The 27530-nt window shown below is 26.6% G+C and overlaps 1 protein-coding gene across 3 annotated transcripts in view; it reads left to right on the plus strand.

Moving 5' to 3' along the window:
• Positions 1–27530, plus strand: part of LOC136973749 (formin-binding protein 1-like) — a 42370-nt gene that overhangs the window by 13143 nt on the left and 1697 nt on the right. For 2 of the 3 annotated variants that reach the window (XM_067268496.1, XM_067268497.1), the window contains exons 2-12: positions 9526–9641; positions 10593–10646; positions 12131–12278; positions 12361–12423; positions 12491–12595; positions 15777–15905; positions 17252–17398; positions 17500–17709; positions 22895–23013; positions 23357–23489; positions 24965–25140. In XM_067268496.1, coding sequence (XP_067124597.1) covers positions 9526–9641; positions 10593–10646; positions 12131–12278; positions 12361–12423; positions 12491–12595; positions 15777–15905; positions 17252–17398; positions 17500–17709; positions 22895–23013; positions 23357–23489; positions 24965–25140 — 1400 coding nt within the window. The remainder of the gene's footprint in view (positions 1–9525; positions 9642–10592; positions 10647–12130; positions 12279–12360; positions 12424–12490; positions 12596–15776; positions 15906–17251; positions 17399–17499; positions 17710–22894; positions 23014–23356; positions 23490–24964; positions 25141–27530) is intronic. The other variant, XM_067268498.1, reaches the window with a different exon arrangement.

Raw genomic sequence — 27530 nt, forward strand, 5'->3', positions numbered from 1 at the left:
TTGTTATTCTTATCTGTTTTATCCTTGAAGTTTTTTAATATAGAAACTTCACGAAATTTATTGACTATGAATTTATCATCCGTTAATATTGTGGATTTTACAGGTGCCATTTTGGAAATTTTTTCGTATGATGCATTTCCGCAAAGAAAAGATATCAAATACATCCTCTCCACGTAAACAGAACACAATAAAAGTGTTATTTATCAGCCTTATTAAATAATTATCTTATTTTAAAATAATTTAACCGTTTTATCGTTAGTTTTTTTTTATTTTTAGAGCAGAAAACGGTTAATTCCCGTCTGTGACGAAATTTAATCCTTAATTAATCTAACGAAATTCTGATAAGTTCTTGTACAAATGTCCGGGATGTTGCTTAAGTGAAGGTAGAACTTTCATCATCTGTTAAATTAAATGAATGACTAATTTTACGGGTTAATGCCATTTGTCACCATATTGCAGCTGTCGGTTTTTCCGTTACTATGGGACCATCCTAAATTTCATAAAACACGTTATGATAAACAGGTTGTTCGTTAAACTATAGCTCATCACATGAGAATATTTTTCTTTTTGCATTATTCTGAGCTTGCTTATAGTAAAGAGGAGGAAATCTCGACAGATGTTCGACTTAGTTCCACACCGTGGGGAGTTTCCTTCCTTTATGTTACGTTCCACATCTGCTAGACAATTTCCTGTCGGTTAGGATCAGGTTGGCTGCACTAGCCTATATCCACATTTGACTCCGATTTTTAAAAAAAAACAGGAGCAGAAAAAGGGAAGTTTAATCCATAACTAGGAAATGGATTCTCCTCCTCCGTGAATCATCATCTATCGATGATACTACGTGTAAAAACAACACGTGCACTTCATTGTTGTAAATTACTTTCGTACTAAGATGGCCGTTTGACATCATTCATTTATATATATATATATATATTTTAATAATTAGACTCGTTTGGGTTAACGGAGAACGTAGCTCGAAGTATTTATATTGTTAGTGGTGCTTAATTATCGCTTAAGGCGTTACAAAATCCAGAACGTTTCAAGTTCAGGAAGAGTTGTAGCTTTAAGGAGACGTTCCCGGATATATGCAAAGGTTTTATGAAGTATCACCTGCTACTTTGTAAATTATCATTATAATCGAGTTTACAAGCAAGATGCTACAGATATATATATATATATATATTCTATTTTTAAATTGCTTAATTTATAGGTAAATTGCATAAATCTGTAATTATTTGTGACCTTGAATTGCCGAGTTTTTTTATACAAAAAATGTTTTTCCTCTTGTTTCTGATATTTAAATGTTTAATCTGTACTGGAATTGTTATATATATATACACTTTTCATTCCCAGTTTATTTTTGTAGAGTCCTAGATAGGTAATGTTGTTTATCTTTATGGGTATTTTTATCTGAAAGAACTGTCCGTTGGTCTGCTTTTATGATCTTGCTTTTTTTCTCTCTCTCTCTCTCTTTTCTAATGTTGATATTTTTGGTTTGCTAATTTGTTTATAATAATAGAATTGTGAGAATTAGATCTGACTATATTACTCTGGCCTTTAGTTGTAGATACAATAAAATGATGATTAAGCTATTTTATAGGTTTTTTTTCAAACAGTAATCTTAGAAAGTGGAGGAAAAAACTACAAATATGTTCTATTTTGCTTACTTGGAATTTTTATGATATGGTTTTCTAGAGTTTAAGTATTTTTCTAGAAAAATATTTAAACTGGAAAAGCTTCTTTCAGATTAAATTATATTCTTTTACAGTTTTATAAGAATACAATTTAATAGAATAATTTTTTAACATTGTTTTGTGAGATTTCTGTTCTTAAAATAATTCTTTTTTAAAAGGAAGAAGTAGAATTTATTTTAGTAAATTACATTACAATAATATACATGGTCCAGTTGTTTAAACAAAGTATATGCAAATTTCTTTATATACAGTTCAGATTTTTTCCGGTTTGTAGCTTTAAGCATATTCAATTAATTTATTTTAAGCTGTAAGCTACACTAAATTGCATTTTAAAGACGCGTGAAAGAAATGATTACATTAATTAATTGTAACTTAATAAAAGCAATTTTAACATTGAGTCATTTACTATCTTTAAAGTTTAATTGTTAAAATATCAAAAAATCATTGATATAGAAATGTTTACAGTATGTTTTGGAAGTGAATATAAAAGCTTTATAACAGTCATAGATAGAGAAAATAGATATCTAAAAATATTTATATAAACATTTATTCTATCTAATATTCAAGAAATTGTTATTAGTAGATCTGTTTTGTAATGTATGTCATATATATTACATTCTATATTATAGTGAATCCTCTGTCCATATAAACCAACTAAAATTTTCAAATTTAAATGTTCAATTTTTTCTAATGGAGTCATTAAATCTTCTGTTTTATATTCTAATTTATAAAGCTTGAAAATAGATTAAGAGATTGAAGTATAAGGGTGACACTTTTTTGGGTGACCACTCCAAATTTGTTTCTTTCTCTAGGTATTCCCCTCCATGGACTGACACTTCTCTTATCATTTTGGCAATGACCAGAGCAGTTAGATTAGAGGATAGAAGTCTTGACCGGTGTTGGTGCCACTGAATGACAAACTCTCTGACTTCTGCATGACAATTTTTTTTTTTTTGAAATCTGAGTGTTCTGAGTGAATGTTCTGTTCACCAAAACTTCTTTCAAAGGGCCAAACAATTGATAATTGCACAGTGACACATCCAGATCATAGACTGAGTGATCCAGAATTTCCCAACTAATTCACATGCAAGACCATACTCTGAAAGATTTCTATTCTAAAGGGCATAGCATTATTGCCAAAATGATGGGAGAAGTGTCAGTATGTAGAGAAAGAGTACCTAGAGAAACATGTAAAATGGTAAAGTTTGGATTATGTAAAACATACAGTTCATCATTATTACTGAATGTCTGGACAGAAGTTGAACTGCCCTGTTACTGTCTAACACATAAAATGAGCTTTGCTAAAAATAGAACCATTTTGTTATTGAATTTACTGAAGGAAAATAAGAAATTCAAAGATGTAAATCTAAATAATAATTTCCCAATAAACACACAAGCCATAGTCATTTAAATAAATTGCCTACACTAATAATATAATATAATATATTATATTATATATACATTTCTATGAAAGTTTTTAAATTTAAAATTAATAATTAAAAAAAAAAATCATTATATTTTTGAAACTGTTTCTTAAAGTATTTATAACTTGAATATGTATCATAATTTTCAAGCCTAGAGGCAGCTTGTTATAAAATTATGGCATCATAAACAAGTAGAAAAAATAATAACTTTGAATTAAATTTATTAAATTAATTCTTAGTTACTGTACAAATATAATTCAATAGACAATTGTATTTTTCATGTTGAGGATTATAATTATTAGAGCTTGCATGCATTCTTGATATTAAAACAAAAGAATGACAAAAATTACTTTTGTAGAATATGACCTTGATACTAAGATGACACTCCAGTTATGGTTGGATTCATATATGTAATAATTATAATAATAATATATGTATATAAAATTGTCATTATGGTAATCAATTTTTTAACATTTTATTAATAAAGGAGTTATTTTATTATTTTATAATTTAACATGCAAAGAAATAATTTTTTAATATGCCATAATTATTATTTTTTCTAGTAATTTTTTAAATAAAACAAATTTAAATTAAAAGGTAACAAAAATTTAACAAGAAGCTAATCCATTATAGAAACCTAGTTTCAATTGTCAGTATTTAGTCTTCAGTATTTTATATATCATTTTGCATTCACGAGTTTGTAAATACAGTAGAGCACCAATTATCCGAATACCAATCAACCGAAACATCGGTTAACTGAAAGCGTTCCAGTCGGCAAATTCAAATTTCCATTAGTGCTGTGGCACCACAGCACTCTTTCCCTCCCTGCCAACCTAAACTGTAGGCCTACTTTAATGTTCTACTTTATATAAGATATGTATTTGTAAGACATGATACAAAATATATATATACAGTACAGTTTTGTGCTAAATATATTTTTTTGTAAATGATCAGTTATCCGAAAAAGCTTTTCTAAATCGTTTCGGATAATCGATGCTCTACTGTAAAATCATATTTTGCTTAACAATTTTGAAGCTGAATTCATAAATTATATAATTGTTTAAGAGTATATAAAATACAATACTGGATATGAGCAAGAAAGGCATCAGAATTTAACATTTGGATTTTTAACTGTTTAATTCTTATAATATTAATGTTATTAATCACTAATGTAACTTGTAAGCATTTGTTGATTGTCAACAACAATTATTTAATTCAATTGTATATCATTTGTTTTAGTTTTTCAGTTATTTTCTTCAAAGAAGTTGATTTCTTATAAACGAATTATAATTTTTTTTAAAATTACAAATAAATCACTTATTTATTAAATGCAGAGTTATCACGACAGCATAAATTATTACTTGATTTTCTTTAGAAATGTAAATGTTATTTTAACAAATTTAATTTGTATATTCAATAATTAATGCAGAAAGATACTTTAAGCATTATACAATTGTAGCCTTAATTTGTTTAAGTAACATAAAGAAAACAAATTTCTCATTTTATTACCTTGTTCAATGAAAGTTAGTGTAATGGATATGAAAACTGCAAAGCGATTATGATGATATGGCCTATTCAATAAGTGATGACTTTGATTAATTTTTGGCTTTTTTGACAATAAGAAAGAGTAAGAATAAGAAAGTAAGTTATAAAAAAACTCAAAATTAATCCTGTCTTATGTTAAATAAGAAAAAAAATACAAATTTAACTGGTTAATAAAACTAATGTAATTTTTGTATCTTTAGTAATTATTTCCTTTAAATAGCAATAACTGTATCATCAGTCTTTTAGATTAAGCCCATAAAATAGTTTTATTATTTTGATATAAAGTCTAATTCAAAAATATCACTACTTAAATCAGTAACTCATTTATTATCCTGTATTGAATGTTTAATACAGGATAATAATAAATGAGTTGTATTATTAATTTATTTATTCGGATTAAAGAGACATTACGTATACACAGCTACCACATCTGACATTGAGAAGAATATTATTAATTTAGTTAGTGATTTCTGAATAAAGGAATTATATTATGGAATCAACTGGATAAGGAAACTTTGATATAAAGTATTGATGCTTTAAAAAACAAAATGTGATATAGAGTTAATTAAAGAAAGAACTGTTTAAGTTGAAAATGCATTTTATTATGTAAAGAAAATGTAAGAGATTCCTATCTCTATATTTTATTGAAAAGAATTATGAAGACATGTAGATCCAAGAATCACAAAAATTTTTATTTAATAATAATCTATTTATTTATTATCATCGTGTGCACTAGATCTATATTAAAATTAACTATAAGTATACTAATAGAAAATTGTAAAGTATGTAAACATGCAAGTATTTGATTGTTGTTAGAGGAAAATGCACTTTTTCAACAATTATAATTAATTTACTGAATAATTTTCTATTGTATTAAAAGAACTCATATATTTTGATATTAGAATACTTATCTCTATTCAGAAAATAATCCTACATTATTTGTCGCAAGCTTAAAGAAGTTATTAATGTAAGATTTTACGAACATTTAAATTCTCTTCTATCAAGTTTGCAGAGTTGAATTAATTTAACTAGATTTAAAATTTAATAACTTAAATATTTAAGTGTTATTTGATCAAAAGCATCAAAAGCTTTTAAAAATATTGGAAAAGTATCCACACTGAGATTTAGTCTAGAAATACTCTTTGTCTATATATAATGAATAAAAAAATTTATTTAGAAAGAGTTCTTAAAAACTATTTATTAAATATTTTAATATGTTTAATTTCTAACATTCAGTATATATCTAAACAATTTTTGTTTCTGTTCGTACTATTATTATATTCAAATCAAACTTGAAAACTTTCCAATGTTATACATACAGGATAAAAGAATAATATTGACGAAGTACCTGGCATGCTGCCATTAATTTATGATTACAGGGAAATTATATATACAAGCAGGAAATATTCTGCAAGTCACGAAGGGCTTAAATAAAGCTCTTAGAACTACACTTATATTCAAAGACTTTTAAAAAAAATGTCAGTAAATGTTTTACTGTTACTGTGAAATGAAGCAATACTCTTATCAATAGAATTTTCTTAGTAGATATAAGTTGCTTGTCTTTTTTTTTTTTTATCAACAGTTCATAAATGAATGGAGTTTTGTTATATTTTTGTTGCTAACATTTATAAACGAATTTTCAAAACATATAAAAAATAAGACTTATTCATTTCATTCTTAATAACAGTATTGAATATACATTTGTTCTTTGATTGTTCTTATAAATGGATGTAATTAGTATTGGCATTTCTTATTGTCATTTTATTTCTAGCAATTGTTTAGTTTCTCATAGATTCTTATTTTATGGTTGAAATAGTAAACACATGTTTTTATTTACATCTTTGTTTTTTGTAAAAAAAACCTTTTAAAAAATTCAAAGAAATGTTTTAACCTCTTTGACTTTTGTAAATTACTGTATTATATCTTGTTCAGAAGACATTATCTACTTTATTATTGAAAAAAAAAAAAAACTTTTATGAATATTTTGCTGATATTTATGAACTTTATTCATCTAGATAGCTGTGTAAGTTAATCTCAATTGCAATTTATTATATAATTACTGTTTAAGGTGATAATCTAGTAGAATAAATGCATTTATGCTTCTTCGTTAAAGAATGTAATGGATAAATTCAGATAACTGTTACTGACATTGGTTTATACATCATATAAAAATTTTATATAAGGATAGGAGGCCTCTTGTAGTTTAACAGTAGTTCTAAATTAATATATTTTATAATTAAATAAATCAACTTAAAATTCATTATGCTAAAAATGTTCTTTCAGTTATTAAATCTTAATGTGAAATTTAGGTCAGTTATTTATATAAGTATTATAATGGTATGCTAGCTTAAAAACTATTTTAGCTGTTGTTGTGTTTGATGTTTGTATGTTAGTGATACATTCCATGCGTACTGTTTCTTCTAGGCTGATATAATTTATTTTCTTTCAAAATTTGATAATATTTTGCTATTTTACGTAGTTATAAGACAAGATTATTTATTATAACTGATAAGTTAAATGAAGTTTAATTTAAAGTAGTGCATATTAAATTCTAGAATGAGTTTAGTCAGTCTAAAATTAAAAAACAATTAAGTCCACATTAAGGAAAATTATTATTTATTGAATTATTGTTTTTGTTTTATTTGTTGTAGAAAATGATTTTAATTAAAAGATTAATTATATTACAAATCTTATTTATTACAGAGTAATATTTCTCAATCACTAGATTGTGACTCAATAGAGGAGATAATTTAAATCCATAGTCCTTTGTTATATTGATAGAAATAACAAAGTAGGAAATACTTGAAGCTAGTATAGTTAATATGAAAATATACCATATATTTTTGTATGTGAAAATCTACATAGGCTACATACAGACACATAATAACAAATTTGTAAAATTCTGATATTAGCAATTCTTCCATGAAATAGTTGAGAAATAATGATCATTGTGAAACTAATTATGATGATGTGAATTAGATTACTAAATATAACATCGGGATTTAAAATCCTTGATTTGAAACGGACTTTTTGTTTTATTTAAAACTGAACAAATTATTATTATGTTATTTAATAGATGAAGAGGTTCTAATTTTTTTCGTTAAGACATCAGATATGTAATTAACATATCTATCAAACATAATAGAACATTTTTATCAATTTATAAGCTATGTATAATTTGTATTGAAAAATTCCAGCATCTTTTTGTAGTTTCTTAATATATTTTGTCAAGTTACCAGTTATAAAGCCATAAGTTTTATGATTTACTAAAATCAAAATAATGGATTTTTGATACTGATGCTGAAATGCTTACAGAATAGCTGAAAACTATTCTGTTCATTTCTTTGATAATTTTATTAAATAATACATTCATCAAGCTAATTCTCAAAAGACACTTTTATATTAACATCATAATGCATTAATATTGGCACTATGTATGTGCATGTTTTAGTTGTCAATGATATATCTAATTTTTTTTATGCGTTATGAAAAAATTACTGCAGATAATTACCATATTTACAAGTCATAATTTAAAACTGTAAATTTATATTTAGAATAATTAATGAAAATTTAATGTAGTAAACAAATACAGAATGATGAATATGATTTATTTTTTTTATCCATTTTTACTTGTTCAAAATAGAGGTGCATCTTACAATTGATACATGCTTACATTTTCAGTTCAAAATAATAATCAGCTATTGTCATTAGTCAGTTACATGGGCATATGAACCAATTACAGACATTGGTTAAAATGTTCAACAGTAACACTGATTTAAATGAGCCTTGTTAGTAATGAGCAGTTAATTTGAATCCTTTTTTTTCAATGTGAAAAATGACTGCAACATGACATTGGGATGCAACGTTAAAATGAAAAATAGAGCTACCGAACATTACCTGTTTCGTAGCTTTTTATTCTTTACTTGTTATTTAACAAGACTTAATAAAATTAATAAAAAAATTTTTTCCATCATAAAAAAAATCTTAAAATTATTAAAATATAAAAATTTAAACTTAAATCAATGAGTTCAACAGTTTATTATGCAATTTATTGTGTCTGTGTATAGAATAAGTAGTAAAACATGATAAAAATTGAATTTTATGATAACTGTAATATGAATTATTTGCCTATTTGAAAGATGGCTACTTTTAACAAAAGGAACAATTCTGATCTAAGTACAAAATGATAACTCGTGAAGATCTCTGATGAAATTAACATTTATCTTCGTAGATATTTACATTTGATGATACAAAAAGTATAATATTTTCCAACAAAAATCAGTTTGAAATGTAAAAATTTATCAAATATGAAAGAGAATATGTAAATGACTATTTACTATGCTGTAAGTGGCATTAAAACATATTTCATGGCAATAGTTTGTATCTTATTACCATTGGACTTTTGATATAATGGCTCTTGGAAAAATAGCAAATATTAATGTGTTAGAAAGAGCATTGTATTCCATGTTATTTTTTATTTGTGAAATACAACAAAATACCTCCAGTTTAATTAAATAGCTGTAGTTAAATGATCTGACATTAAGTCCATTGAAAATTTGTGGAATATAAAGATAGACTTAGAGAAATAAATTATATAATAAAGAAAAGTTGATTTTAGTTATATTATATATTGATTTGTTTATATCATAAAATGATTATCAAGTTGTTCGAAAATATCAAATGCTTCGAAAAACTAAATTAAATTCTAAATTTTAAAGCTATATTATCTCTTATCAACTATATAATTTATTTTAGTGGTCAATATAATTTTTATAACAATAATATCTGTACAGTTCGCACAGAACTATAAAGCTATACTTATAATTATATTAAAGTAAAATATCTTTCTTCTTTTCTTTCAGGATCAATATGACAATTTATCAATACACACTCATCGAGGAATTGATTTTTTAGACAAATATGGACAATTTGTTAAAGAAAGATGCAGTATTGAACATGAATATGCTTATAAACTCAAGTTAGTTCACATAAATATTTGTTTAAATTTAACTAATAATAATAATAATAAATAATATGTTGTATAGATAGAATTAAAATCCATTAAATATTAAAATTATGTTAAACTTTATTTCTTAATAAATCAATAATATATTTTCATTTTATAAAAGATAATATTAGATTATTAAAGCTAATAATATCTACAAAGGCTGTTTTGTAAAGTAAGAATCATTTGAGCATCCCATCTATGCATGACATTGACTGAAGCTGTTTTAAGGTCAACAGCTTTTTCTAGGCATCCTAGTCATTTCTGAGATTCTTAGTATTTGAAAACATATTTACTGATAGTGTTTAGAAAACCATATTAATTGCAATCTTGCTAATTGCAAAGTACAATTGATAATTCAATTTTTTAATGCAAAAAACATTCACATTGAGAAATTCAGCATTAGTATATTGAAGTTTATGGGGAAGATGTAATGAAGAGGGAAATGTTCATAAGTGGTATTTATTCAACAAAAAAAGGACAAACATCCATGACGAGCCAAGATCTGGGCACCCATCTGTCATCACTGAGGAATTGAAAGTCACTGTTGATATGAACATTCAGTAAAACAGACACTTCATGGTTTACGAGACCCTTTTATTCCAGAAATTGTATTACTTATTCTTAAGTACAAATTCATTGAATTAAAACATATTCACTGCACTATTGTACGTTTGAATATGGAATATTTTTATATTCCGATATATTTATAAAGTGGTACAGTAAAACACAGAATAATGATACAAACAAATTTACCTTATAAGCAAAAAGCACTGGAAACAATATTTGAGTTCTCCTTATTCTTTGTTTTATCATAATATTGTACTTTAAAGATTAATGCTGCAGCATACAAAATATTTCGTTAAGTATAGAAATTTGATTTTTATAATAAAAATAATATTTTGGGATTTAAATTATTTTCAGAAAACTTATCAAAAATCATTTACCAAAGAAAATTAATGAAGATGAGTATTACAAGTAAGTATTGTTTATTCTGAAGTGATTCTTGTTTCTGTTATGTCTTCTTTTTATAATATATTTACAAATTTAAAATGTTTTAATATATGTTATGTGTAAAAAAAATTGAAATTAAAATGTCTCATTTATAAATCTTAGTTTCATTATAATGATTAGCCAAACTTTTTGAAATAATGGAAATTATTTTGCTTTAAAATTATCTTATTTTGTAGAGAAGTGATATTTTGATGTTAGATGATGATCAAAAAATTTTAATTACATTTTTAATAATCTAAAGTTAGCATTAAACAAAGAATGTTAATAAAAATAAGATTTTTTGTTGTTGAAACATTTAATATTTTTCAAATTTATATTACTTTCCTGGTGTTATAACATGTGTTCTATCATGTTAAATTTGACCTCGACTTTTCGTAAATCTCAATGTTTTAAGACCTGAACCGAAAAAAGTAAACAAAAAAAAAGGGGGGGAAAGAATTGTGTTGGCATCTATTTCATGTATTATCTCAGAATGGGATAAAGATTAAGAAGTGAAATTTGGCATGGTAAGTTGTATATAAGGGGCATTGATGCTATTAAATTTTAGACTACTGAACTGAAGGGGAATGGGGAGATGAAAAGAGGTCATGTCATATCTTGAACTAGTAGCCCGAGACGCTCCCTAGTGGGCGTTCTAGCAGCAGCAGTGTCATTCCATGGTATAAATAAATTCATATCAATAATAAATTCCTATTACAAATAAAAATAATAATATACTGAATTTCTCATGGTGTACACTACTAAAACACAAAAATAGTATAGTAGAAGCCAAGTTCTTCAGGGTAATCCTTGATCCAGGGTATCCTCTCCTCATTGGGGGAATTTTAAAAAATCCCTTCTTAATGTGCATTCTCATGGCATACCCTACTAAAACACAGTCAAAAACGCAAAACACTGCATTTATTGTTAATTTAAATAATAGCTAGGGGTGCCCCTAGTGGCCATTCTAGGCATACCGTTACAGATAAACTGAGACGTGATCAATGGCTTATATTATTAAATGGGGTTGAACTTAAAGAAAATTTGTCATTATTGCCATTTACAAATTCATTTCTTCACTTAAAGTTAAGCCTTTTTTGCCTCTTTATAACAATTAATAATATAAAAGTTACTTTTTAATAACATCACATAACAGATGAAAACACAAACAATTTAACTCCAGCTAGTGTCATAGTGTTTTTTTAAACTTAAAATATCTCCATTTAAAAAAATATTTATTATAATTCAACAAAATTACTTTTTTTTAACCTTTTGTTATTACTTAAATTTTATATCTTAGTATAATTGAAAATTAATGGGCTTCCTAATGGTCTCTTAACCTCATGTTTGAATGCTGGAAAAGTCAGGCCCTCGCCAGTTTTTTCTTAATAATTTATCAAGTTATAACATTGATTGAATTGAATCAAATGGAACTATTCGAAAAAATTTATTTTAATTAATATTTACAGATTATCTTCATGTCAGGCATTTATGCAGATGACAAAAGAAATTAATGATCTAGCTGGTCAACATGAGCTTATTGCAGAAAATCTTACTACTTCAGTTGTAAAAGAAATAACAGTTCTTGTTAAGGAAATGAAAGATGAAAGAAAAAAGGTATAAAATTAAAAAACTTTAGGTTTTTAGTTTAAATTTTCTATTTCATCAAATATTTTAATGTATTTTTAAAATTTTACAGTATTTACATGAAGGTGCTAAACTTCAAAATACATTACAGAATTCAATTGCTCAGTTAGAAAAGGTAAATGATTATATATACATATAATATTTTTATTTGATATTGAATTTGTAATAACAATGTATTTTAGGCAAAGAAAATTTATGAAAAAGCTTTCAAAGAAGCTGAAAAAGCACAAGATAATTATATTAGAGCAGATGCAGATATTAATTTGTCTAGAGCAGAAGTTGAAAAGGTACATTATTTTATATATGTAAACAATTATTTATTATGATCAAATCAGTTTATAATAAATCTAAAAACATATATTATAGTTAGTTGGATAAGTTACAGTAGTTGTGTTGATATGAATTCAAATCTAATCCGAACACTTGTGATTATTTGTGAGTAGTTTTGATCATAGCTTTCTTCCCCATTCTTTATTTATGCTCACCAAGTTCAATACAGATGACCTAGCTCATAATTGGCAAAATGAACAAGACTATAAACTATTGTAAACAGATTCTTTGAAATAAATCCAATCTAATTCTAACTTTAAACAAAATCAAACTGAAAAATTCCAGAAATCTAAATCCAAATGTTCTATAAGGAACAAAATAAATCTTTAATATTAAGATAACTCTAATATATACATAAAGTACACAGAAATTTTATCAAAGATAAGATGATTAAATTATTGAATTTCTGTTGAAACTAAGCAAACAAACTTAAATAAACATGCAGATGTTCAGATATATTTTTATATGAACAGGTACACATACCATATTTCTTCAATTAAACCTTGGAAAGTTATTTTTAAAATGTATGTATCCTCCAGGGTTTATTACTTTGCAACAGGAGATGAGTGGATAAAAATTGAAAGAATTACCTAACATACCCATACATTTATTGACTGTATTTATGGGTTACAGATACAACATTTGAAATAATTACTGTTTTTATAGCTAACCTGATCCACCATCTTCCAGTTTGGTTATTACTTGTTATCCTTGTCTGCTTTGATGTTATTGTAGTAATCAAGATCTTGACTATCATCTTCTGGTTAAAATTCACCCTCTCCTTCCAATTTTCCTAATTGGCTTTAGTTGATAAGCTCTTGACTTATGAACTCAGTTGTGACTTTCCCACACTCAATATTCAACAACATTTATACCATATTTACTCGCATATAAGACGTCCTCGCACATAAGACAAGGTGTGACTTTAAAGATCAAAATAAAGAAAATTAGATTTATTAATACAATTCTAATTTTATTTTGTTTAATCACAAGTAAAATGAACATAAATGCACACATTGTCCTGCAAAAATTACTGGCATTTTAAACTTTAAGGAAAAATCTTGTATATAATTTGACAACATAATTTGTTCATATAAAGCCAGACAATCGGGAACCTTTTTTTTGCCAATTCTTAACAGTTGAATTCACTCTCCATCAATTACACTTAAGAGTTTCTCCGAATTTTGATTTCCGAATAATCATCTGTTTTCACGTAAGTTTTAATCATCCAGATTAAAACTTATATCGGGCTTCCTTGTGATTTTGGAATTCCATTCAAAACCTTTGCTTTTTCTATTGCTATTCATTTTTACTCTTGACAATACACAAAAATGATTCAAACGATCCAGGTAAAATACTTTTATCTTTAAACACCAGAGGTAAAAAATGCACCAGAGCATCCAGCAAAAAATGCAAATACGCGGTTCACAAAAATTATTTGCAAAAATGCAAAGAATCTTTCACTCGTGCATATAGGACGACCTAGGAATTTGAAGCTGTGATAAATGAATAAAAACCTTGTCTTATATGCAAGTAAATACAGTAATTTTAATAAAATATTCAATCAGCCAGAAATTTAAATTAAAATAGTTGAAAAAATTTTGAAAAGATTTTTTTAAATACAAGGATAATTTTCAATCTGCTCCAGCTGTAGTGGCGATAAAACACATTCTAACAACACCTATAACAAGAAAGGAATTATTTACAGCTATAAGTTACCTATAGTTGCATAATGAAAGTGAGAATAAATAATTCCTTTTTTGTTGTAAGTGTTGTTTGAATGTTTTTATTGCCACTAAAGCCAGAACAGATTGAGAATTATCCTCATATTTCAAAAAAAAAAGTTTCTATGAACATTGAAGTAGAAAAGGCTATCTGACTCTAGACAATTTAAAAAGGTAGAATTTTAGCTAAATTCCTTATCTGCCATTCTAAACTACATTAAAATATATAATACTTCAATGTGTTTTTAAGCTTTTCAATCCAGGGTTTATTTTTATCAGAGCCTTTATTTCCTGGGTTTATTTGAAAACCAATATTTAAATGAGGAAATACAGTGTGTATTCTTTTTTAGAAACAAAATTCAATTACTAAATAATAGATTTGATGGACAAGCTCAACAGTTTTTCATAATAACTTAAAACTGGATTTTTTAAAATTTTATTTAACATTTATAATTAAAATTCTTATCTTTGTCAAATGATTTTAAGCTCTAATCCCATACTAAAGAATACATACAAAATTACAATTTTTAACTGAACTTTTTATCTAGTAGCATCAACAAATAACAACCAACCATTATTATAAGAAATGCATTTCCTAAATGATTCAGTTGTATTCTAAGTGAACAGTTTTTGGTTTTGGAATCTGTAGATTATTTCCTTAGTTACAGCTGTGTTACTTTTCATTTGAATTTGATAAAGATAATCTAAAAACCATTACATTCTATGTTTTCTTTTAAAGCTGGTGGTGTTGAGCCTTTAAAAAATTTGATAAAATATGAAATTGTTTCATTTTTTATTCTATAAAAAAAGAAGAAAATCCCTCAATTTTAAGTAAGTTTTCCACGAGCATCGTCACAGTTCAGAAATTTATTCGGAGCTTTTACATATAGTCTTGTATTTCTTATTGCTTTTTCAAATCTTTTCAATGTTTCCAGAAAACAAAAAGATCTTAGATAAAGACAATTATTTCAATTGAATATATTGATGTGTTTAAAAGTCATTTTGTATTTCCTGGCATGCTTAAAAATGACTATTTGTAAAAAAAAAGTGAAATATTTAGTATGGACTTAAATATTTTTTAAAACTTTTTGAGAAATAACAGTTTAACGATTGTTTATTTTACATCTTTAATTGAAAAATTGTCATCATGTAAAGTTTAATGACTAGTTATTTCATCATTCAAAAAGTTAAAAACTTTTAAAACCAAACTTTGCCATTTGGACCAATATCAACATATTTACCTTACAGTGCTGCAAATAATTTAATTTTAAAAAAGTTCTGGAAAAGTATCTTTTAAATAATGTACCCATAGTTTATCATTTATATTGAATCAATGGAAATATTTAAATTGTGATTTAAAATGCTATAAGTGCTGCACTGATTACGAATAAAAATAATGTATCTTATTTTTTAGGCAAAATCATTAGCAACTATGAAAAGTCAGCTTTGTGAAGTTACGAAAAATGATTATGCTGATCATCTACAGAAGACTAACGAATGGCAAAAATTACATTATTCTGATTATCTGCCAAAATTATTTCAGGTAAGAACTTATTCTTAATATTAGATTAATATGTGAAAGTATGATCTGATACATAGATATTCTTTGTCTCTAGGTAAGTTTAACTTGCAGAAAAACAGAGTTATAACATGTTTTAATTTTATTACAAAAATACAATTTAGAGAATAAACTTTTAAATTTTGTGCAAGTTCATTTTTATAGGGAATTAGAAATAATTTTATTAAAAAAACTGAGAGTTTATGAAAATGCAATTGGTTAATAATATATAAATTGTAATGACTTGACATATTCCTAACTATGGCTTGTTTGGACTTTGTGGTTATTAGAATTGAAAAATCTTATGAAAACCATTATTTTATATAGTGTATAAAGCACAAAGCACATTGCATGTTGTATACAAAGGACTTGCACAAAATTATAATACTAAAATTACTTGTCTGTGATTTAGGTCCTAATGTTTTTGAGAAATGAATCAAATTTTCCATCAGTATTTATTCTAACAATTTGCAAATGTTTGATCACAAATAATTTAATCGCATAATTGTACTGCACAATCCTACATTAGACAGGCTTTTTTGTAATTCTAAACAAATTTCCAATGATATAATTGTATTTAAAATAACAATTGTAGAGATAAATATTTTGAGAACCAGAGAAATTATTAAAAATATTTGAGATACTATTATTAAATTGAACATTGGAAATACTTTTGGTTTGAAAGAATTAATAATTACATGTAAAAATATATGTAATTTAATTTGTTACCATGTCATTGATATGTTATCTATTAATTATCCAACATTTTTATTAGAACAATTAATCTTACATTTATTACACAGATTAGTAATCTGATAATTTATCAGATATTCAATTGTATATCAAAATATCAACATTCGATTAATGTTTTTAAGATATGCTGATAATTAGTTTTGTATTATTTTCAAATTTACAGTCAATAAATGATGATGATAATTTTTTAATTATTATTAATTGAATATAATTATATCAAAATATTAAATGTAAAATCGCCAAGTCTAATTACTCATAATTTAAAAACTATTTTAGTTTATATAAATCATTAAAATTTTAATAATGGTTTAACTAATCGGTAATATTGAAAAACTTATTTAGATTTTAAGCATATTATTTTATATTTTAATAATGTAACTTTATTTAATATTTATAAAAAGTACTTTGCTAATGGTCTGAATTATCACTGGGTAGTATTGGTCGATGATATATTCTAAAAGAAATGGACAAACAATATGCTTAAAATCTAAATTTATATTAATATATTTTGCTATAGTATTTATATTAGATTAATTTTATTATTGTAATTTATAATTGCATTGAAAATTTTTATCTAGCAATTACAAGATATGGAAGAGAGGCGGATAGCTTGCATCCAGAATTATATGAAACAGTCTGCTGATGTTCATAAACGTGTCTTGCCTATTATTAATAAATGTTTGGATGGAATGATAGACTCAGCAGAAAGTATTAATCCTAAAAATGTAAGTCAATTACATTATGTATAGAATTATATTATAATTCAATTATATATAGAAAATTTGTTACATATTCATACTAACGATGTATGTGGTTTTGAAATTAGGATTCCGAGATGGTTTCAGATATGTATAAGACTGGACTCTCGCCACCTGAAGACATTCCTTTTGAAGATCTCAGTAATATGAAAATATCCGACCAGACAGGAAATGGTCATGCCATACAATATAATAAAACAGACACTATTAAGGGGACGGTTTCGGCTGGAAAACTGAAAAAACGAGGAGGAATTTTTGGCATTTTCAGTTTGAATAAGGTAATTTTTGTTGTAAATTTTCAATATCAATCAGTTCACAGTTTTATTTTATTAAATCAAAGATACCCTCTATTGTAAAACTTTACAAATATTTATAGTAATAATCAAATGATAAAGCCAGATTCACTATTAGACTACAACTTGGCCAATTAATTATATGAATATCAAATGATTTTGACTTAAGATAGGTGATTAAGCTGCCATCCATCACATATTGTATTTAACTAGCTGCATATGCCAGGTATTGATTGGGGCTTTGAGGAAATGGAGGATTGATAAAGTTGAGTTGGTAGAAGGTAATAAGAATAATGGTCTTAGTTACTAAAATGTACATTTGTTGACTTCTGTATTTATAATAATGAAACTTCAAAAGGCAAAAAAATTGCTTGGGACACTAACATGTTTTTCCCTTAGACTTAACATTATATCTTTGCTCCTTATTATGCCTGAACCATTGCACCTTTCTCAAATCTCTCTTCAGCAGCATTATTTACAGATAAGGACTTTCATTTGATACCTAAATTGTATTTTTAATCTCTGTCATTTACTCAAACTAAGTCATACAAACTGAAACCCTGTTTCAATTAATATATTAAATTTAATAATAAGAAACAAATTAACACTTGAAGAAAGATCAATTTGGGACAAGACTCAAACCCACTTATCTTGCAGATGCATTAAGAACTACAATACCTAGATACCAGGACCTCCATCCAATCTTTGCTTCTCGACCAATTAATTTGAGATATCACCATATAAGTCAATTACTAATATGATTCCATCTCAGTAATTTGATGTAAAAAATTTTGAGACCAAAATTATTCAATATTTATTATGGTCGGTTATATCTTGTGAATTAATTACTCTGGAAGCAAAGATCAGACAGTGGTCAGACTAATGTAATTGACAATGTATTTGCATGATAAGCAGAAGGGTTTAAATCCTGCTCTGAATCTTTTCTTCAAGAATAGTCTAAATTAATTAATTCTTTTTTATTATTAAATTAAGCCATATTGTATTAAACCATCATGTTGCATTAAATGTAGTCCAAATTAAGTAATATCTGTATAAATTAATTAGCCAAGTTCCAGTCTAATAGCTTTATCATTTGATTATTACTATAGTTTGGTTTTTATATAATTTTGTTATTGATATATTAAAACTATTTAATTTAAACTTCTGCTTTAAGAAAGATGAAATACATTTTTTTATTTTGAATTTTTCAAATGATATTGTTATGAAAGTTATATATATAAATCATAATATTTAAATTAAAAAATTAAGATCTGTATGTTAATTATTAAATATAAAATTGTTACATTTAAGTGGTTTATAATCTTTAACTGTGTATAATTATTTACAAAATTCTAGTAACTTTTAAATCAGTTTATGAATATATTTAAGTTGTTTAATGTTTATTTTCTTCTGAAGTTATTTAAACACTAAAAATTATTGGTGAATTCTATAATGAATTTGTTCCTTTTGCATGAAAATATCACCCTTGCTGCCAATGCACTCTGGTTCTTCTCAAATTGTTTCTTGTAAGTATTAATGTGGAAGTGGTGACTGTCTATTAAATCAATTATTATTTTCTTTCAGTTCATTTATGCATGTTTCATTTATTTGGTTTCTTTATTTTGTTAGTATTTTTTAAATCTGTTTATATTATACAAATAATTTTAAAAATATACAGTCATAACGTAAAAAAAGAAATGATTTTTAGGTGAATACAATGCAAAATAAGACATAAATTAAGAATGTACTTTACTTAATTTATCAAATTATACCAATTACTCATCAATATCAATAAAATTATTAATGATGCAATTAATTTAATTTTTTTGACATGTATTCCATTATCTAATGATAACATCAATGATAAAATAATACAAATTAATTAAACAATATTAGAAAAATTAAGAAAACAAACAATTCAAAGCAGGATTTAAATCTACACTTTTTACTTACCATGAGAATATATTACTAAATATGGAACATACAAGATACTTTCTAGTAATGACGGATCAAATGCATAACATAGTTGTAATTGTTAAATGATTTTTATGATTTTGTTCTTAATTGAATAATGTGTAATTAATGTGTATTAAGTAAGATATAAAGCTTCAAATTAAAAGTTGCTATTAACTTTAAATATATAAATTAACTTTCTAATATATATATAGAATTTGTGTTTTGGATACTATTATTAAATTCAAATAATTAGTATAATAAAACATTAAAATCTAGATGCAAAACATTTTATTTTTTCAAGAAAATGCATTTAACTATAATTGATTACAACTGATTACATATAAATCCTTACTATATGCACTAGAGGAACTTTGTTAGGACATACATGAGATGAAAAGATGGTGAGAGATAGAACTTGACATACTGCACCATCCATGAAAAATTCTTGGAGATCCCCATTCACATTCAAGCCCATATCTCTGAGACTGGCAGGCAAACATGTTTTTCATCATAGCTCAGCCAGTTATGTATACAATTATTGATTGATATCATATTTTTCATGTTTAGTGCTTATTTAATAAGATAGACACACAAATTTGATTCTTGACTTCCCAACACACCGGGTTGAATATATATCGACTTATTTTAACCAAATAACCTGAGTGTTTGTTCTACTATTGCAAACATTCTACGTATATTCATTACAAGCTGGCTGTTAAATTTTGGACTTTATTTGAAAGGTATTTGATTCGGGGCAACAAATGCACGTGCATTCCAAGAGATTCATATATCAAAAAATACGAGTTTCAAATGCGCGTACGTTCCAATTTAAATCCAATAGTAAAATTAATTGCTATTGTCCAGTAGTACCTGCCACGCCATCAACAGCCGTAGCACAAGAAGTATGTACAGTACTAGTCCGACAAAGATACTGAAAAATGAACAGGAAGAGGATAGAGAGAGGATCCCTCTTTTAATCCCCATTTAAAATCATTGTACACTACAATTGCCAAGAAATGTAGGGTCAATATAGCATACGGGAGAAGACCATCCTAACCCCGACAGACTACCAGGCATTTATAGCGTCCCTATCAGAGATGGCAGATGGGATAAAGAAATGGTATATGTTGGCTCTACCAAACATTCATTGGGGGTAAGGTTAAAGGAACATAAATCCTTCAACAAATTTAATCGTTTCACAGTAATTTGAATCGGAAGGCATTCGATGTATACGTTCTAATTCTACACGTTCATTCATTATATTCCTGAAGATGGCCCAGGGTGGGCCGAAAACGTTAGAACAAACGTGAAAGAAATTAACTGGAAGGATTAAGGCTATATTAGAAGTACATTCATCCAGTACATTTGATTGATGTGAGTTGGAATTATAAATCCAACATACAACATAAGTGTGCAACGGCCTTTTCAACTTATGCGACAGACCTGGATATTGCAGCTGACTTTAACAAAGCTTGTATTATCCTCATCCGGAACACCTCAAATGGTTGGAGGCGATAGAAATATTTAAGGCTGGATGCAGGACACCTGCATTAATTTTAAAGAAGAGATGTCCCTTTCTATGGTGTGGCAGGTCCTACTGGACAATAGCATTTAATTTTATTATCGGATTTAAATTGGAACCTATGCGCATTTCAAAACTCATTGTATTTTTCGGTATATGAATCTCTTGGAATGCATGCACATTTGGTGCCCCGAATCAAATACCTTTCAAATACAGTAGAGAACCGAAAATCGGAATCAATTGGGGACTGGGGTTGTTCAGATTAGGGATTTGTTCTGATTACGGTCTATGTACGAAAAAATATATTAACCTGTCCGATGTTCAAATTTTTCTCCGTTGCGTGTCGCTTTGTGTTGAATTTTTCTCCGTTGCGTGTCGCTTCGTGTTGAATTTTCGTCGATTTTAAGCCTAACAAAAATTTTTATAATAATAATCGAGGCTATCGTATCGTTAAAAATTATTTCTTTATTTTGTACAAACAAAATAAATATATTGAAGAATATAAAAACATGAAAATTATACTTTAGAAGTAAATTTAGTATCAAAAACGTTCGATTCAGCACGACACAGTCCGACTGAAAATCGTGCCGATTACCGACGATTTCCGATTACCAGGGTGCCGATTTACGACTCTCTACTGTAAAGTCCGAAATTTAACAGCCAGCTTGTAACGAATATACATAGAAGCCTGAGGAAGAGCCCAGAAGGGGCCTCGAAAACATTTGCAATAATAGAATAATTCCACGTAGTTTGTCCTAAAAGCTTGTGGAACATTTAGAGCAAAAGAAAAGGAAAACAAAATTTTGTTGACTTTTGATTTAACTATATTCATTTTGACACATACTATAATCATACAGGATTGTATCAGCTCTCATATTCATAGTTTATCCACTGTAATTTGAACAGATAATAGACTGACTATTGTAAGTTTTATCCCTAGAAAATCTCCTGAGATGAATACAAATTTTATTGGCAATGTAATTAAAAATATAACTTCTGTGAAAAACATTTAATTCAAATAATGAATTAAATTATTATCTTCTTTCACAATATTTTAAATTTGACTTTGCAATTCTCAAACACTTCTGTATCTTGTTATGTGACTATTTTATTGATACATGTGTGTATCACAGATTTTCATTTAATGTATCTTTTCATCTAATCTTTCTGAGCAATGTTGTTTCTGTTAATACTAATTATGAATCATTTTTATCATAATTATATTTTTATATATATTATATTTACTTACCTTTTCAATCATTTCTTTGTTTTGTGCTGTTATATTTTTGAAATATTTGTATTTTTCTTCATTAATATTCTATAATTAATTTATAATTTTGTATGTATTTTATTTAAATTTCTTTTAAGCGCCTTTTTATTTGAACAATTACAATCTAAAGGAAAACAACAACATAAAAGTATAAATATTTTTTATAATAAAATCTTAAATATCTTTTTGTACAGTTTTGTTTGATGTGAAATAAAATAGTAATTAATAACTATAGAATAAAAGAAATTTCTAATAGTAATATAATTTCTTATATACAAGTATTTGTAATACTTGTGATTTATTTTACATAATACAAGCTTAGGAGATTTATAGCAATGAAAATATTATAATATTAAAATTAAATTATAACTTGTAAGTCATTTAAATCAAAAAATAATGAAATACATTACAAACACGTGCAGAATAATATTGATGAATGTAAGGAGGATTGTAGCGATTTGCCGCCAAATCAGCGGAAAAAGAAACTACAGCAGAAAATTGATAATTTAAACTTACAAATTCAACAAGAAACAGGAGCCAGGTAATCAATAAAACCTTTTTTTTATAATAATACTGCTTTCCTATATCAAATGATTAGAATTAACTGTAAATTTTAAAATTAAATTGTTGTTTTGTTGATTTTTCACCCTTCTTCTTATATATATTTTAAGTACATGCTTCAGATAATCAGACAGACTTGAATTCAGTTTTATGTAATAAACTTTATTTATTTATTTATAATTATAAAAATTTGCCTTAACATTTATTTTTGAAAGATGTACCGGTACAATACACTACTTAAAAAGATCTGTAATTGCTGCTTTACATAGTGACTGGAAAAGAATTTTATACAAAATAATGACTACTTTTTAATTATTTTTCAGGGATGCTCTTATGAGAATGAAGGAAGTGTATGAACAGAATCCTTCAATGGGTAATCCTTTAACTATAGAAGGTCAATTAGCAGAAAATGGACATAACTTAGAAAGACTTCGGTTAGAATTACAAAAGTACCAGGTATCTACTTTTATTTATTTTTAATATTTGAACAATATCAACAGACATTACCATCTATTTTAATAAAACACAAACTAAAATTTATTAATCTCTCTTATAATAGTTTATTAGTTTTAATTAATTTTATTTTTTTATTTAAAAAAAGCATATAGCAAGGTACCCATTGCCAAAAAAAAATTCTTTAGCAATTAAATTAATTAGTCATGAAAAATGTTAGTCAAATTCAGAAAACTTCAGCACAGCCCTTCATGCATTTTAAATTGGAGTTTTTGTCAATCCCTCTTCAATGTCTGTGACAGAGTTTACACCAATGTTTAGCCTCTAACATCAACCATAGATTATCATGATTGATGATGGAGAGGCTGAAAAAATTGGTGAATGTCAGATTTGAAGGACATAATATTTTGTTTTACTTGTCTAAAAAACCCCCCTTTTGAGTGGTTATAGAAGGGAATGATTATATCTAACAAATATTGTTAATTTTAGCTTCATACTAAATTAATTCATTATATTTAAAATTACATTAGGATGTTTTAAATATGGTACATTCGTTAAAAAAAAAAAATTGTAACTGCATGATGGGATCCCATGTGTGTTCCATAACCATGCTGTGCTATGAGTGCTAGATTGTTTTTTTCTTTTTACTTGAATAGTTATCAATCTGAAGTGCCTCAATCTTCACAGGAATGCAACCTAACAAAAAATACTATAGATAATTATCTGTATCTATCTATAGTATTTACTAACAAAGCACTATTGTGTGAAATGACATAATTTGCACTTTACCAATGAGAGCTTACAGAAATGAGAAGGTGTGGTCATTAACATCAGTATGTTAATGACCACCCCTTCTCATTAAAGAACACTCCGAACCACTATTTAAATTGTGAATAAAAATGATTTACAGAAAATCAAACTTGGTAGTTCTCATTTTAAATTTTAATTTATAACTTAAATTATACATTAAATGTATATAAAACATTTGTTCTATAGGACAGGGGTGGCCAACTTTTGTATACATAAGATCTACTTTTTATCTTAAAAATGCGTCGCGATCGACTTGTTGTCATAGGCATAGTGTAAGTGGGGAGGGGAGGTGTGAAATACATACTATGTTTATACACTGTGTTTCAGTTTGTGGTGCACTGCTTATGAGTCGAGTCATAACTGCATGCATACTGTTGTGTTCGGTTACAAATATAATACATTAAGTCAAGACATCGCGAGCGATCGACCAAAATTGGCTTGGCGATCGACTTGTTGGCCACCCCTGCTATAGGAAATAACAAGTTTCTTATCCCATGTCAAAAAATTTATTTAAGGCAAAACTGTTTAAAATCGCTTTAGTATGAAAAAGAAAAAAGTTGGAAAGCTTGAAAAAGTATCTAAAATACTAAAACAAAAGGAAGTCTCTACGTTTTGTAAATAATTCTACCAAAAATATAATTTTTATTAAAACGTTCATCTATATTTAGGGTTACTTGAATGAAGCAGATGGAAAAACACCTCCAGTTCAAAGAAGACATAGAAGTAGCCTCTCGGAAGATTCATTATCAAGAAGTGCTTCAGATTCTAGTGTCAGCAATCCCTATGTAAACAGTAACAATAATAGAAATCACAATCCAGATGCAACTACTTTAACAACTCATGGGTAAGAATATAATATATTTAAGACAAGTGAAATATAAACTGACTATAAAGTTTGAATTTAACTTAAATTTTTATTTTTATAAATCTGATATTGTTGTGGTTCTATTAATAAAGAATTGCATTTTCCAGAATGTCTCTCAAATAATACATTGCACTGTACGTCATGTAGAACATTATTTATATATTACAGTAGAGCGTCGAAAAGTGGAACCAATTGGGGACTGGGGTCCTTCCAGTTAATGATTTGTTCCAGTTTCCGACTTTGTACGAAAAAAATACATTAACCTGTCCGATGTTCGAATTTTTCTCCGTTGCGTGTCGCTTCGTGTTGAATTTTCGTCGATTTTAAGCCTAACGAAAATTTTTATAATAATCATCGAGGCTATCGTATCGTTAAAAATTATTTCTGCATTTTGTACAAACAAAATAAATATATTAAAGAATATAAAAAACATGAAAATTATACTTTAGAAGTAAATTTAGTATCAAAAACATTCGATTCAGCACGACACAGTCCGACTGAAAATCGTTCCACTTTCCGGCCATTCCACTTACCGGCATTCCACTTATCGACGCTCTACTGTATTAAAATTTGCTAATAATTGCCCTACTCATTTTTGAAATGACAACTAAAATGTTAAATTGGTGCAGTATATATTAGGTGAAATTTCTAATACAAATTACAATGCTTAAATTTTTGGCCTGAACATACACAAAAATTTGAGAATGTTATCTTATTTTCTCAGTACTGGCAGGTTAACGTCTTATCACCTCAACCTCCATTTATTCCGATAAGTTCAAAGGAACTGATGCTATATCATGTAATAAATCACTGTACCAAATGTTAACTTTAAGATGAAAAATAAACATAACTGTGCAAGAAAGATCAAGATAAATATTGCTTCATAAATTATATATACAGTATATCCTTTCTATAACATGGTTTCGTTCTAACACACATCGAGAATTGGAGACATTCTTTTATGAACATCAGTTTTTAAGTGCAAACAGTCGTTCGATTTTAGAGTATTGAAATTTTCAGTTGTTATGCACCTTTTGCCCAGTTTTCTTTAATGAGAATATTGTATAATTTTTATTCTTCCTTGTTCTAGCCCTCCTATAAGCAGTTGTTGTCCTGGTCATTGGTGATGTGAACCCAAATTGTGTCATTGTGCCTGTCATTGTGTTTTGCTTTTATAGATTAAATTTTTAATCTTTTAATATAGTATCAGATTATGAAAAAAGTAGAGAAAAATCAAGATATTGCCAATACTTCAGATTAAGGTCAACAGGAAAGCTCAGAAAATGATATTTTGCTAAAAAGAAAACATCCTCATTTAATTTTAGCAGTGAAGAAAAAATTAATAAACATTAACTTGCAACACTTTTGATTGTGATTATTAAAGCAATCAATAATTAACAAACATATTTCTCTTAATTACAAAAAGTGCTTTTGCTAACTTTTGATTTTGTTTCATATAGCATGGATTTGCCTAACAAGGCACTTTTTTGGAACCTAACTACCATGTTATAGAGATGCTATCTGTACTACTATTAATTTTGGCAGGCGTTCATTTTCTTGCAGATAAACTAAATTCAAAATATGTAATTATCAATTTTTTTTAGTAATTTAAATGAAAAAATTCAAAAATATACTTCAATAACTGAACATTAGTGTCCCTTTCACTTAACTGCCAGAATTTTTACAAAGTTTCAGAAAATATAAGCAAATTTAGCTGATTTTAATTAATGACTTGTCAGTTTCTTTTAAATGACTTAAAAGTTTTTGTGAATAGTGTAAAGACAAAGAAAATTATACCATGGAGTTACAGCAAAGATTATTATGCAGTTTTGGCCTCGGTCAACCATCAGTTAATATGGGTCCTTGCTATTGGTTCCGCAGGAGTTAACACTAATGAGAATCTACTGTAATTGTTTATTCTGTGTAATGCATGACCTAGAGTCATTTTTTAAAATTTTTATACCAAGAAAATAATAATTGAATATTGTTTTTGATAATCTTGTTTGTATCATTGATTAAATATAGATATGTCGTCACGGATAACCATGTTCTAAATTAAAATAATCAACTTAAGTTATAATTTCAAGATTTTTTTAAACAACAACAAAATGTGAACATTGTTAAACAAAAGTAGTTTTTTCCTGTGTGTCTTTAAATTGAGATATAAATCTTTGGAAATTTGTAAGAAGTGAATAAAACAGATTTAATTTTATTTGTTCATTTTTTTTCAATTTTTAAAATCTCTGCAATAAAACCATGAAATTTGCATGAATTGTAGAGAGACTGTGCAGATTTTGTATTAAAGTTTACAAATTGCTAAATTATGGAATTTTTAAAATTATCGATTCTAACATTTATTGCCAAAGTAT

Source organism: Centruroides vittatus, unplaced genomic scaffold (genome assembly GCF_030686945.1).
Source record: "Centruroides vittatus isolate TY-2023 unplaced genomic scaffold, ASM3068694v2 contig_329, whole genome shotgun sequence".
Taxonomy (NCBI): domain Eukaryota; kingdom Metazoa; phylum Arthropoda; class Arachnida; order Scorpiones; family Buthidae; genus Centruroides; species Centruroides vittatus.